The sequence below is a fragment of the Mytilus galloprovincialis genome, chromosome 4 (assembly GCF_965363235.1).
Source record: "Mytilus galloprovincialis chromosome 4, xbMytGall1.hap1.1, whole genome shotgun sequence".
NCBI lineage: Eukaryota > Metazoa > Mollusca > Bivalvia > Mytilida > Mytilidae > Mytilus > Mytilus galloprovincialis.
Genome location: NC_134841.1, coordinates 26,795,030 through 26,809,674, shown reverse-complemented (window position 1 = coordinate 26,809,674; position 14,645 = coordinate 26,795,030). Strand labels below are relative to the sequence as shown.

Here is a 14,645-nt window from a genome sequence, read left to right as displayed (position 1 = left end):
TTCCTTTTGTGGTCATAAACCTTGTGTTAAAATTTCATAGATTTCCATTCACTTTTACTAAAGTTAGAGTGCGAAAACTAAAAGTATTCGGACGCCGGACGACAACGACGACGACGACGACGCAGACGCCAACGTGATAGCAATATACGACGAAAATTTTTTCAAAATTTGCGGTCGTATAAAAAATTGTTAAAAATCAACTATAAAGGGCAATTACTCCTTAGGGGGTCAACTGACCATTTTGGTCATACTGACTTATTTGTAGATCTTACTTTGCTAAACATTATTGCTGTTTACACTCTATCTCTGTCTATAATAATATTCACGATAATAACCAAAAACAAATTTCTGTAAAATTACCAATTTAGGGGCAGCAACCCAACAACGGGTTCTCTGATCCATCTAAAAACTTCAGGGCAGATAGATCTTGACCTGATAAACAATTTTACGCACATCATAAATGCTCTTAATGCTTTGGGTTCAGAGATATAAGCCAAAATCTACATTTTACCCCTATGTTCTATTTTTAACCATGGCGGCCATCTTGGTTGGTTGGCCGGGTCACTGGACACATTTTTTAAACTAGATACCCAATGATGATTGTGGCCAAGTTTGGTAAAATTTTGCCTAGTAGTTTCAGAGAAGAAGATTTTTGTAAAAGTTAACGACAACGACGATGGACGATGGACACTAAAAAGGTTTAATGAAATTCTGTTGTGTGGTTTAAGAGTAGTTGCAATGACAAGAAACAGGACTGACAGAAGGACAAACAGACATATGGATGGGTCAAAAACATTAAACCCTCTGCAGCTTTGTTGCTTGGGGTATAATTATACTTGACCTAATGCTTATAGTATTAGAAAAACAGACCAAAAAGCAAATACTTAACATTGAGCAATTAACCATAAAATTGAGGTCAAGGTCAAATAAAGCAATAGACTTATAAGTAAGTCTTAAAATATTTTCATACACCAGATATAGTTGACCTATTGCATACAGTAATTAAAAAACAGAACGAAACATAAAAACTTTAACCACTGAACCATGAAAATGTGGTCAAGGTCAGATGACATCTGCCAATTGGACATACATCAAATATAGTTGACATATTGCTTGTTGACCACGAAAAACTTAACCTTGGTCTCTTGTCCATGAAGTGACTGCAGCATCATCCTTATCTTTAAATCGAGCTTCTGCAACAGAAGTCACAAGCCCGACAAAAATGCCATGGGGAACATGTTTATACATTAAATGTCACCTAATTAAGAACATTCAGAAACGACCTTGCAAGGAACATCTATGCCAAGTTTGGTTTCATTCTATTCAGTGGTTCTCAAGTAAATAAAAATGAGAAAAGTTATTGGATGGACCCATGTGCTAAGTTCAGTTTGGCCTCTAGCTTAAGTTTACTACAGTAAGCTATAAAAATAAATACTCATATGACATTGCTGCATTCTGGGTTGTAAACTGTAGCAGTTATTTGTACAAACATACATGTGCTATACCACTGATGTGCACTTTATTCATCTAACAATTTGTGTGCAATAATCACCTTTGTAATACAAAAATTATTCATTGGTGAAAATTTCAGCCGAGTAGTGAGTATTATGATAAAATTCTTTGAGACAAACATGCAAGTGGCAACTGCAGCTATATAACCAGCTAAAGAAATCCAGTCAAATGAAATGAACAAACAGGCACATAGCCAGAAATATTCAAGGGGGACTTGACTCTTATAGTACTTATTTGTTTTCAAAGGGGGTAACCTCCTTGGGTACAGGCCTAACAAATAAGCTGACTTAGTCAATAAACTTCACTTGAATTAATCAACTGGTTAGATTCTTTAACTTTTGTACAAGTATTTTCTTAATAGAATAATATTGAAATATATCCTTATCAAAGGGAATAAAATATGAAACAGATTTGCCTGGAAATATAATGCTTTTATTATTTTGATTACACATCATAGTAATGATTGTTTACATAATAATCAATAACTTGGAAGTTATAAAATCTACATAATCTTAGTTCTAATCTAATTTCAATTTGATAATATCAGCATGTAGCTAATCTGAAACTTCTGAAAAAGAACACATGTACCACCAAAAAACTAAACAAGAAAAGAGTAAAAAAAATCAAAATTATCTTATTCAATTTTAAAAGTTTTAAAAAAGCATGTCAAAATTCAAATGAAATTTCAGCAGATTTTAATTGCTGACGATAATTTTTTTTTTTAAACCAATGCTAAAAACTAATTTGAAATTTTTCAACAACTATTTTTACAGTTTTATATCAGCCCTTAATTTCAATAGTGATTTAGTTCCTTTATTTTGATATCTTAGAATGTCTTTACATTTTATGATAATTTATTTGAAAAAAAATTAAGATATGTCACCTATTACAAATTATGATGTATAATATAAAAACAAAAACAAACTTTCATATTTAAAAAAATCTTCACATAAAAATAAATGCACAATTTGAACTAAATGCAAAAAAATGTAAAAATGAAAATAAAAACCCTGTGGGGAATGAAAATAAAATATCACCGATTTGTTTTCTAATATGATGCCTTTGAAAGTTGAAAATATCAATCAAAGCAATGAGTTTATCCAAATTTATCATATTTTACCCTTGGTACAGAAGATAATTATAGCATATTTTCTGCAAAGAGATTTATCTTAATCAATACTCATCAACTCATTTTGAGTTACAAGATTCAACCAAAAATTTATAAGAAACTGTTATTCAAAGGGTTAATAATACATTCACATGATTTTGATAGTTTTTTCTTTTTTTTTTACAAAGTTAAACTAACATTGGACGGAATGTACTGAAAAACAATAAATAAACGAACTAAATAAAATATAAATAATATCACAGAAATCAGTTCTCAGTAATATCCACTTTTGTGCAATTCTGTACAAATCCTAATTACAAACAATATAAATAAAATTTGCATAAAACACTTGTTGTAGTTAAACATAATGGTGGTTGTTCAATTTGTAATCAGCCTACCAAATGTATAAATATTATGGAATATCTTATGTTTGTAAAGACACTTAAGTTATACAGTTTTTCTTCTACTTTAACACTGCTATACATGATTGTAATATATATTGGCACTGAACTATGGATAATTATTTTCTATCTTCCTGATTAAGATATTTGGTATTTATTCTAATAATATGAGTAGAATATTTTAGTCTGCTTCCTTTCTTATTCCATCGATTTAAACAACTTTGTCCTCACATTACAACAAAATACATGTTATAAGTTGAGACTTTTTGTAATTAATACAAAATGTAATACAAATTTGATGAACTAGTCTTTGAGAAACTGGCCTTTTAAAATAATGCTTGGAATCCAGTATCTATACATGCCATTACAAATATGATTTGATCCTAACTTGTACGTAAAATAACTTTTAATCAGAGCTGACTACATTTTAGATTCAACTCTGTCTAACTGACATTTCTTAAAGAAATAATTTAAATAAATCTGCTGTAGGATTGATATTAAAACACATGGCCAATTAATATTCACACAAAATCAAATTTGAACTATTTCACACGTTTTGTAAAATGTCAAAAAATTGAGGAATCTGACATAACATGCATAATGAATTTAACTCTCTTTCTATATATAAAAATATCTGATGGATATTTACAGCTTCACTGTAATCTAATGTTGAAGCCTGATAATCAAGCACAATTAAACAATAATAATCTGTAGGTGGCAAACATAATGATAACTATGGCATAGTATTTTGTAATATCACAGATAATCTAGATTTCCCTGTAACTGTCAATGGATTTCACTGAAAGATCATACAAAATAACAACTATCGCCCATGTGGTTCAAAAGCTTTAGGACGGACATGTGATCTGGATGAACGAGTTGGTGTCATGTATTTAGGTGACCTGTAATAAAATAAAACATAATGTAATCAATGAAAAATCACATTGAGCATGCTAAATACAGTATCCTCTTATATTCTTCAAAACAAACGTTCCTACCATATAATTATTCCAGGTTACAGTTTAATAATATTTCTAATACTGTACACCAACTAATTTCCGTGAGCAAGTTATTTTTCCCAACTTTTACGAATTTGTAAAACTAATACTTTTCCTTACTTAATAACTACATCAAGTAAATTTGAGAATAATGAAATTTAATCACCATGAAATAAGGTAGAAAGGGCTAAACGAGAATACACACAAATAAGTTGGTTAACAGTAATGAATCTTATCTGTGGTTTGTTTAAAAGTAAATCTTGATTAAATGGCTGATCTGACATAACATTAAGATGGAACACATGCAACTGGAATGAATCAGGCCAAATGCATATTGAAGTTGTGATATTTGGTAGTCCACTAGAACATGTCTTCATCTCTGTTTCATGTTTTTCTCATTTGCCTGATAACAGTGAATCCCAAACTCTGTCTGACTGACAAAATATCAGACAAAAAGTTGTTTGGTTAGACCAGATTTTTAGAATTATTTGGTTAAATATATAGTAGAAAAAAATCAAATTTCTTTTTCGGTCAGACAAACCCTTAAACAGTTTGGCACAGACTGTGATAAATAATTTCATTCATAGGCATAAAGATTTATTTGCTGCTATTATCCATCAGAACATAGAACTTTATGTAAAATGGTATTATAATTAATTTTGAATTCTTCTGTCTTTTTCTTTGAGAACCATGATTAATACTACCAATTAAAACAACAAAACATTGCAGGTAGTTATCATGATGATGTCTTTTCAAAAATATACTGAGATATGATTGCCGTTTTGGATTGCAAATGGTTTGTATAAAGTTTTACTTGAACTAGCTTACTTTAATAAGGAAGTATTGTCCTGTTGCGTGACTGTAATTTTCTAATTTTTAAATATGATATATTATTTACCAATGCACTTTTGATAGAAACAAATCACTTGAGAACTGAAACAAACCATGCATACTGGTATGAAGGGAAAAGATGGTGGTATCCATTTAACCTTTTCATTTACTACATGTAAATCACATTAGTTGTCCCCTTTATCAGTAGTCAAATAACAATCAACTAGTTTGCTTTCTTTTAAAATAATCAAGTTTTTCATATCTATATATTATAAGATAAAAGAAATTTGGCAAAATCTGCATAGTTTTAAATTGAAAAAATAAGCTTTATTATGAAATAAAGTTTATATATATTTTATTGCTTTTTTTAATAGAACAAAATCAACTATATAAGAACGAAAATGTTTGATAGTTTCAGTTTAGAACCCCAATCGATCTTTAATTCTTAACTGAACTTGCATGCATTAAACAGGTAAGTGATATATATATCACCTGTAAACAGTAACAATGTCAAAATTAAATCAGAAACAATAATGTGTTCCCAGTTCAAGAATGCCCCATCTGCACTATCATTTTCTATGTTCAGTGAACCGTGAAATTGGGGGAAAATCTTTCATATCATAGCGAACATGTATACTAAGTTTCAAGTTGATTGGACTTCAACTTCATCAAAAACTACCTGAACCAAAAACTTTAACCTGAAGCGGGACAGAAGGACAGACAAATGAACGAACGAATGAACAGACGGATGTACAGACCAGAAAACGTAACGCCCATAAATGGGGCATAAAAAGAACATAACACAAATGACATACTTACCTAGTATTAGAAGTACCTGTAACTTACCCAAGTGTACACTCATAAAACCTGCATGGATTTATTAAACATTTACACAAACTTATTTACCAATGTACACTCATAAAAACCTGCATGGATTTATTAAAATCATTTACACAAACTTATTTACCAATGTACACTCATAAAAACCTGCATGGATTTATTAAAAACATTTACACAAACTGATTTACCAATGTACACTCATAAAAACCTGCATGGATTTATTAAACATTTACACAAACTTATTTACCAATGTACACTCATAAAAACCTGCATGGATTTATTAAAAACATTTACACAAACTTATTTACCAATGAGTCAAGTGTACACTCATAAAAACATGCAACGATTTACTAAACATTTACACAAACTTATTTACCAATGAGTTATGTGTACACTCATAAAACCTGGATGGATTTATTAAACATTTACACAAACTTATTTACCATTTAGTTAACTCAAGAGGCCTATTAAACTGATTATAGGTATCAAAGATAAATCTTGTACCAGAGATGCAGTGCTCAGTAAAAACCAAGGTAAATTTAGGAATAGTAACAACTTTTTCAATCTTTTTATGCCCCATTTATGGGCATTATGTTTTCTGGTCTGTTCGTTCCTCTGTCCGTCCATTCGTCCGTCTGTCCCGCTTCAGGTTAAAATTTTAGGTCAAGGTAGTTTTTGATGAAGTAGAAGTCCAATCAAATTGAAACTTTGTACACATGTTCCCTATGAGATTATCTTTCTAATTTTAATGCCGAATTAGATATTTTCCCCCATTTTCACGGTCCACTGAACATAGAAAATGATAGTGCGGATGGGGCATCTGTGTACTGGGGACACATTCTTTTTCTTTATAAATTCATTAAAAAACAAGAATGTGTCAATAGTACACAGATGCCAAACTTGCACTATCATTTTCTATGTTCAGTGGACAGTGAAATTGGGGTCAAAACTGTAATTTTGCATTAAATTTTAAAATATCATATCATAGGGAACATGTGTACTAAGTTTCAAGTTGATTGGACTTCAACTTCATCAAAAACTAACTTGACCAAAAACCTTTACCTGAAGCAGGACAGACAGATGGACAGACAAACAGACAACCGAACAAACAAACGAACAGACACTTTGTCTGAAAAACAAAAATGGGGCATAAAAATTGAAGAAGTTTCTAATTTTTTTTAATGTAGGTTAGTAATCTTGTTTGTAACTTTTTATCAAATACTGACATACTAGATACTAGAGAAAATACACAATGAAAAAGTAATATGTAACCTTAAACATCATAAAATCTTCATGTGCTGTGTGGTGTTTCAAACAGGATATTTAGTTAAATATATCCAATGACTTTAAAATTATCATTTTTTATTTCACAACACGTAAAGCAGGAATGAATTTTAAAATTAGAAAAGGTAAATTGATTGTCAAATTGTTTATTTATGCACAGAACCTCTTTAAAAAATTTACAAAAATCATAAAAATTAAAAACATTACGCCCTAAGCCCTTAATCCACAGAAAAATCCCATCCCCGTCAAGCAACAAAAAGTGAACTTCTCCTTTCCATGGAAGGTTCTATATGTGACTACTTACTTATCAGTTTTCTTACTGCCAGTTTTGGGAGTGGCTACTTTAGCAGCAACGAAGGAAATATCTGAATCTTCTCTGTAAATAAAACAAACATTGATGATTAAGACATTCCTAAAGTTTTCATGATGAAAATACATATCAATAACCATATATATAAACTGTATCAAAGTTGTTTAAACTAACAAATCTTGTAATTTTTTTTGAAAAGAAAGTGTGTTGATCTGGTTTACTTTCACAAACTGTGACTTGGAATGAGAGTTGTCTCACTAACACTCGTACAACATCTTCTTATATCTATATCCTTTTTTTAACATTGGTATAATACTGTGGAATCATTATTATTTGTTAGATACCAATTTTCATGGCTTTTATGGGTACAGGTGAACCACAAATTTAAATGTTCAACTAAATACACATTTCTATCAGGTTGTATGCAGACTTCGGCAAAACTACAAAATCATGTATCCATGAAAAGGAAAGTTTTACACAACCTACAAAAATTGGTAACCACGAAAAATAAATGAATCTGCAGAAAAAATAAATAGAGAGTTAATATGCTCTATGTTCATCAATACTTCTCACCGTACAAAATTTGAATCCCAACTCTATTGCCAGTTTGTTTATATGATTGTAGGCAGACTTACTTTATAGGTAAGAATTCAGCACTTGTGGAGTCAAAGAAATCTTCTTCACTGTGACCTTTATGACAATCTCTGGTCGGTATTTGAGACTGAAATAAAATTAATTCATTTTAAATATTGATAACTTAATTTCATAATTTTAATTGTAAAGGCCTTTAGAACATGTATGTGTGTTCATTGCACAGCAAGTACTGCTTATACCATAAAATTTCCTTGATCAGCTGACTGTGAAATTTGGTTCAAAACAATAATTTGGAATTTATTTTAAAAGTTAACTACTAAGTTTCAAGCTAACATGATATACTACCTTAATCAAAAGCTTTAAGATGGTAAAGGATAGACAAACACATAGACAAGAAACCTAAAAGAGGTCATCAAAATGATTGTATATGTATTGTTAAATCATTGGAAATATGCTATTTACTCAGTATCAAAATTCCTGAATTTTACATTGGATTATCCACAAAGTAAATATATAAGTCCATTCACAGTACTATTCATAACAAGAGGCTGATAAATAACACCAGGCAAAAAAAAAAAAAAATTATAGTTCAAATATCGAATAACTTTAATAATGTTTAATGTTTTAGGAGTATCTGATCTAAAACTATAAGGATATTCATATATTGGACGCTGGGTATCAGATCTAATCAGAAATAAGCATTATTAAATGTGAATGATACATTATATATATATATATATATATAAAGTGTATGGTCCTATTGCAGCCTACCTCTTCTTCATACTCCCTCCTGACAGCATCACTCAGTTCTCTCTTCAGTGTCAGTATATGTCTCCTATGTGATTCTATCTCATCTTCTAAAGCTTTCACCTTAGCATACGCTTGGTTCTGGTGGTCTACAAATGCTCCAACCAAATTCTGTAAATATACAAGCATAAGATTGATAAACTGATTGTTGCATGCTCAAAACTGAAGCACAGGAATGGTTGGTGTATATTCTATGTCAAACTCTATTTTGATCTTTTTACTCTAGAAATATATATGGTTGGTGTATATTCTATGTCAAACTCTATTTTGATCTTTTTACTCTAGAAATATATTAGTATATTGCAGTATTCTCCTCTCAAATTTCATAAAGTGTCCTGATAAACAAAGAATTTTAAAGAACCATCTTGTTATGGCATTGCAATGATTCTTGATGGATCTGGGGAGAACACTGTAATGTTGTTGTTATTGGTTTTGGTAGGCCGCTTACTAATGTAGTTATTATGAGAATACTGTATAATTTGAACATTGTAAATAATTTCTTCTTTTATTTTATATTTGAATATTCTAAAATCCATCGAAGTTTTATAAGTGTACAAATGACTATGTAAATGTGCACTGGCATTTGGTCCATTTCTATCCTGTGCAGCTCAAATGCTAAGAGCCACAACAAATTAGTGAGAATATCATGTTTTGGATTTAACAGCAAAGATAATACATATTAAGTATAGGTTCATGTCAATCATGGCATATTCTTAACACAAATAAAAATCAAATTCACACATAATTAAACTGTTTACAGCGCAATGCATAAAGTATAATAAAACAAAATGTAAAAACAGCATGCAGTGATTATTCGGTCTTGACAATTCTTATGTTACTTTTCAACTAAATTAGTTTCTCTAATTTCAGCTAAAACACATTAATTCTCGGAAATACATGCACTTATAAATTAACTGAGTTAAATAAAATCAAGACATTAACATAAAACTTCAGCCTGAAATCAAGTTCCTATGTGAAAAGTGATGAATATCGGCTATATAAACAGTGATGTGTTTCTCTGATCAGATTTTAGTTACAATACCTGATTATCCACTGATATATGCAAAATTGGTAATATGACATAGAATTTCAAAACCATCATATATCTTAGCATGGTCACTTAGACACTGAACTACTGATATTAGTTAATATTGAAAGTTACACATTTTGTTTCAGATATACAATATAACCTACTTTAATAACTTTTGCCTGTAAGAAATGTTGTCAAATCTTAAGACTTCTGAAAGTCTTGGCTACCTATCCCTTTGTGCAACCATAACCTGTGGTGTGGTCACCTGGTGTTCTGAGCAAGCAATGTTTTTCAAATGCAGATTCCTCAGTATAAACTTAACTTTATACCTCTGTTGTTTTAAAACTTGAGAAAAATCTTCAAGGAAATAACTGAATTTTTGAGAAGTAAAGCAATAAATCATGTTTATGATGTCCTTTTTTCAACCAGAGTTAAGCTTAAACAAAAGACAGAAATGATAAAAGGTTCCTTATTATCAGTACAGGAGGATAGCTATTAAATGTATTTTTTCTGTAGCAAACAATCTGGACATCATATATATATATATGATTCCTATCAAATCATTCCCCATGTACAATGTTTAGAGACAGTAGTTGAGCTGAGTATTCATTGAGCTTGATGCTGTAGAATTAGTGCACATTTATCTTATCACACACAACTTACACAAACAGTAAAATACAGGCCCTGAAAATCATGTACATGAAAATTATTCAATTTATCATTAAGAGAATAAACCTTTTTTTGAAGTTTTTTTTTTTATGAACATGCCTGTATTAGTTCATAACTTTTTGTCTGTAGTTCGGTGTATTCAAATAACTGAAACTTAAACATACCACAGTAACTTTGTTGTAATCGGAAATCCTTTTTCAAATACCTACGGTATTGATTTACCTTGAACTGACCAGTCACAGAAAATATGGACTATGTAATTTCATCTTTTATCTTAAATAATAAAATATTTTATGTAGAATTTCATAGTTTCTTATTTCTTCGTCTACCGACTGTGTGAGGGCTGTGTAGCCAGTCAAGGTTGTTAAAAACTTCCATCATCATCATCTTATTCTACAGTATCATGTTTAAAAGTTAATTCAAATACATGTAATGTCTAACTAATTCATTTAGACAAGAATATAGTAAAAGACATAAAAATATAGAAAAAAGATATTTTACACACAAAAACAAAATTTAATAAAAATAATTCAAATTTTACCTGGCAAGCTATTAGCTCTTGACCTGCTTTACCAACATCACCAGGTATAAAGTCTGCATTCAGTAACAGTTTGGACAAAGATATTTCTCGTCCAGACACAGGTTTGGCTAACAATAATTCTTTCCTTGCCTTAAAACAGAGAAAAAAATACATATAACCAATTCATAACATTTTTCACAAAAAGCAAAATGTTAATACAGTCGACTCTCGTTATGTCGAAGTCAGCCGGACCAGAGAAATATTTCGAGATACACATAGTTCGACTCAAACGAACACCGGAAGTTCGACAATCTAAGGGACAAAACTCTTGCTTAGCTTGGTAAAGCTAAAATAAATCCGGGTGAATATGGCAAGGGGATCGATATTCTAGTATCAGATCGATGTATTTGTATGTCACAGTCTTTTATTATTATAATGACATTATTTTTACTTATTCAATTGTTTCAATTAAAAAAAAATCCTATGGCTTTTCCAAGAGAGTAAATTCCAATCGATAGTTTCGTTATTCAGGTCGGTTATAGCTGACAAAATTGTTTATTCTCGGATACAAAAGATTTAAGAAAATTTTGATTTCTATTCATTTTGTTTTATCTCACTCTTTCTTTTCAAAAGAAAATATAACAAGATCAAAGACGCCGTTTGAGTAGTTTTTAGGTGATCATCAACGGAAGCCATAATCCTCACTTTATAAACACCCAAGCTCATTAGTGTAAATCACAAATTAATTGTTTTGTAAACATTTTAAATACTTTTTCATGAACATTAACAATGTATCACTAATTATTTATCAAAATTCTATAAAAGATAATCTTAGGTAAACACTCATGGAAATAGCATGTCATAAATCAATACAGTGGTCAATGACCGGAAATTTAATTACACGTGTATTGTCAGATTAACTCTTCAATCCATTTAAATCCCGGAGGTCATGTTTTGACATATGTGTATTAGTTCGAGATAAAAAAATGAATTTTGAATGCTTTTGTTAACCTTGGGACCATAGATTTAGTTCGACTCAACCGAAATTTCGACTCATCCAATTTCGACTCATCAGGAGTCGAATTACATACTTTTGTATGGAATATAGTTCGGGACCACGTGAAAACTTCGACTCATCCGAAATTTCGAGTCAACCGAGTTCGAGACAACGAGAGTTAACTGTACAAGGACATTTCTTATAATTTAAAAAATGACATTTTCACTAAATCAAAGACTTGCCTAAAAATAATTCTGTTCTTAGATAAATTTTGATCATTGTACACTAATTGTTTATATTTGTCAATCCATTTCTACAGTCAGTCTGATAAATGAAATATAAATCTATCATTGAAAGACTTCCCAAATAGTTTATAATGTGTTTTTCAAAAAGATTTATGTACGAATCAGTATTATTCTTCTAAGAGATTTAACTTATACTAAAATTCTATTCTACCTCTCCCTTCATTTTGGGTATTCCCATGAATTTAATTTGGCTGGCCTGCTATCTATGTGTATTTATAATGGGAAAATTCCAAAGTTGTGTCGCTATGAGATGAATCATAGAGATCATACCTGGAAACCAGTAGGTAAACAAAACAAAATTTCTGAATATTTTATTTCACCATTAAAGAGGTATGGCTTGTGAAACAATTGTATTTACAAAGTGCAACCTTTCTATGGGAAGAATGTGAGGCGTAATTTAATAGACTGAATCTGCCACAGTGGTCAAAATGAAAGGTATTTATTGGATTAATTCTAAAGGTTTTACCTGTTCTAAAGCATTTTCCACATTCTTCACATAAACAATCAATATTTCTTTGTCTCTGTAAATATAAATTCATAAAATCTATGTGTAAAGATACAAAAAACACTGTTATAATCATTACACATCTGACTTCAAATGTATACTGTAAATTAAGAAATTATTGAGATGTTTTTATTATTGTGAAAAATAGGGTTATAATCGCTATAATTAAAACTTGCAGTTTGAAATTTTTCATATGAATAACACAGGATTTTTCTGAATATAAATGCAAAAATAAAAATTGCATTTTAGTCTTAAATGACAAAATTGCAATAATAAATGCATGCAATAATTTCTGAATTTAAAAGTAAATGATTGAATAGCTTATAATAAGTAATTTATAAAGTTGTGTTGAATGGAAGCTCTATATATCATTGTTGTCATGCTTGTAACTACTTATACATTCACTAATGTGATCATCTGGAAACTAACCTAAGCAATTTCCTTTTTTCAAATCTATTTTAAATAAATCTGTAAATCTTATTTTTAGAAAGTTAGTATATACTTATTATGTTTCTACAACAAGTCTTACTTTGCCACAGTTCTGAGAGCTTTTTCAGCATCATGAATATTCTGCATCAAGGTTTTTTTATCCCCTTCATATGTAATGACTTGTCTGTTTAACTGACGTAATGTCTGTTCTTTACGTTTCACTTCCATCTTGGTTTCGGCTAAACCCTGAAATTATTTGTAAAATAAATGTGCATTTTTTTTTTTTTTTTTGTATTTATACTATATTAAGAATCTCAGTCTGTTAGGCAGATTACAGATATTAATATGAAGGCTTTTTAAAATCCTTTTCTGAAAAAGTGAAACGCTGAAGAGATCTCAAGCTAGCCCCTAATCCCTAACTGTAATGGTTTTAGTACAACAGAGATCAGAAACTTTATTGATGATAACCTGGAATGACCTGGAACTAGCCTCTAACCTGCCTTGTGAAACACTGAATAAATCTGAAGCTGCCCTCCATCCCATTTCTGTAGTGGTTATACACTGAAGAACATGTAGCTATCTAATCCCTTAAAAAAGTTGTGATTTTTTAGATGAAATAAATTTCTATAGAGCTTAATCCCTTTTCCTCTTAATAATAACACCACATAGAAAAGCTATCCTTAGCCAGTTTATATTGTTCTATTAAAGCAATTTGCAATTAGTTGATTGCATTATATTGAACTTATTCAAAATTTAAAATGTTGTTTGTATTATGAAGGTTTATACAGAGAAATAACTTGAAAGCAAATTAAAATAGTTAAGTTTAAATTATTAGAACACAGACAGTAATTGTCTGCCATTGCCCTCTATCGACTTACATGAACTGCTTCAGTTAGGGTTTGCTCTTTCTCCATGCCCTCTGTTGTGTATAGATCTAATCTCATTGTTACTTCTTCTAATTGTCTCCCTTGTTCTATTAATAACTGTTGAGCCTGTTGTTCTCTGCGTAGAGCATTGTTCAGTTCGTGACAAACTGATTCAAATTTGTCCATACTAACATTCTGTAATTCCTGTTTTAATAAATAAATTTGAAATTCAACTGCTTTTAACAGAGAGTCAATTTATTGTGTACCGAATATCAAGTTGTCTGCATGTTGATATCATAAAATATCAGCTGCAAGACATAATATGAAGCTTTTTGTCGAGTGAGCGCAGCAAACGAGATCAAAAAGCCTTCATATTATGTCGAGCAGCTGATATTTTACAATTTCAATATGCTGATAACCTGATAATCGATTTATCAGGCTGTATTTGTGTCTTTTGGAAGTGTCTTCTTAGTTTCACCAGCAACTGGAAGTTGACTTGATTAGTTTGAGTCAAATTTATCAACGTCGGTTCAAACATTATGACGTCGCTGATATGTCCTGATCATATTTAATACACTTTTGAACAAGACAAGAATAATCCTCATCATCTTGAAAGAAGCAAGACAGAACTTTAATGGA

At 30.4% G+C, this 14,645-nt stretch overlaps 1 protein-coding gene across 3 annotated transcripts in view; it reads right to left on the bottom strand.

The window, feature by feature from the left end:
- Positions 1-1,922: 1,922 nt before the first annotated feature.
- LOC143071729 (coiled-coil domain-containing protein 171-like) overlaps positions 1,923-14,645 on the bottom strand; it is a 38,464-nt gene continuing 25,741 nt past the window's right edge. For 2 of the 3 annotated variants that reach the window (XM_076246235.1, XM_076246236.1), the window contains exons 23-30: positions 14,019-14,210; positions 13,241-13,386; positions 12,673-12,727; positions 10,926-11,054; positions 8,650-8,796; positions 7,920-8,005; positions 7,279-7,350; positions 1,923-3,923 (exon numbers count right to left, since the gene is read on the bottom strand). In XM_076246235.1, coding sequence (XP_076102350.1) covers positions 3,845-3,923; positions 7,279-7,350; positions 7,920-8,005; positions 8,650-8,796; positions 10,926-11,054; positions 12,673-12,727; positions 13,241-13,386; positions 14,019-14,210 — 906 coding nt within the window. In that variant the 3' untranslated portion in view covers positions 1,923-3,844. Of the gene's footprint in view, positions 3,924-5,669; positions 5,686-7,278; positions 7,351-7,919; positions 8,006-8,649; positions 8,797-10,925; positions 11,055-12,672; positions 12,728-13,240; positions 13,387-14,018; positions 14,211-14,645 lie in introns of all 3 variants that reach the window. The other variant, XM_076246237.1, reaches the window with a different exon arrangement.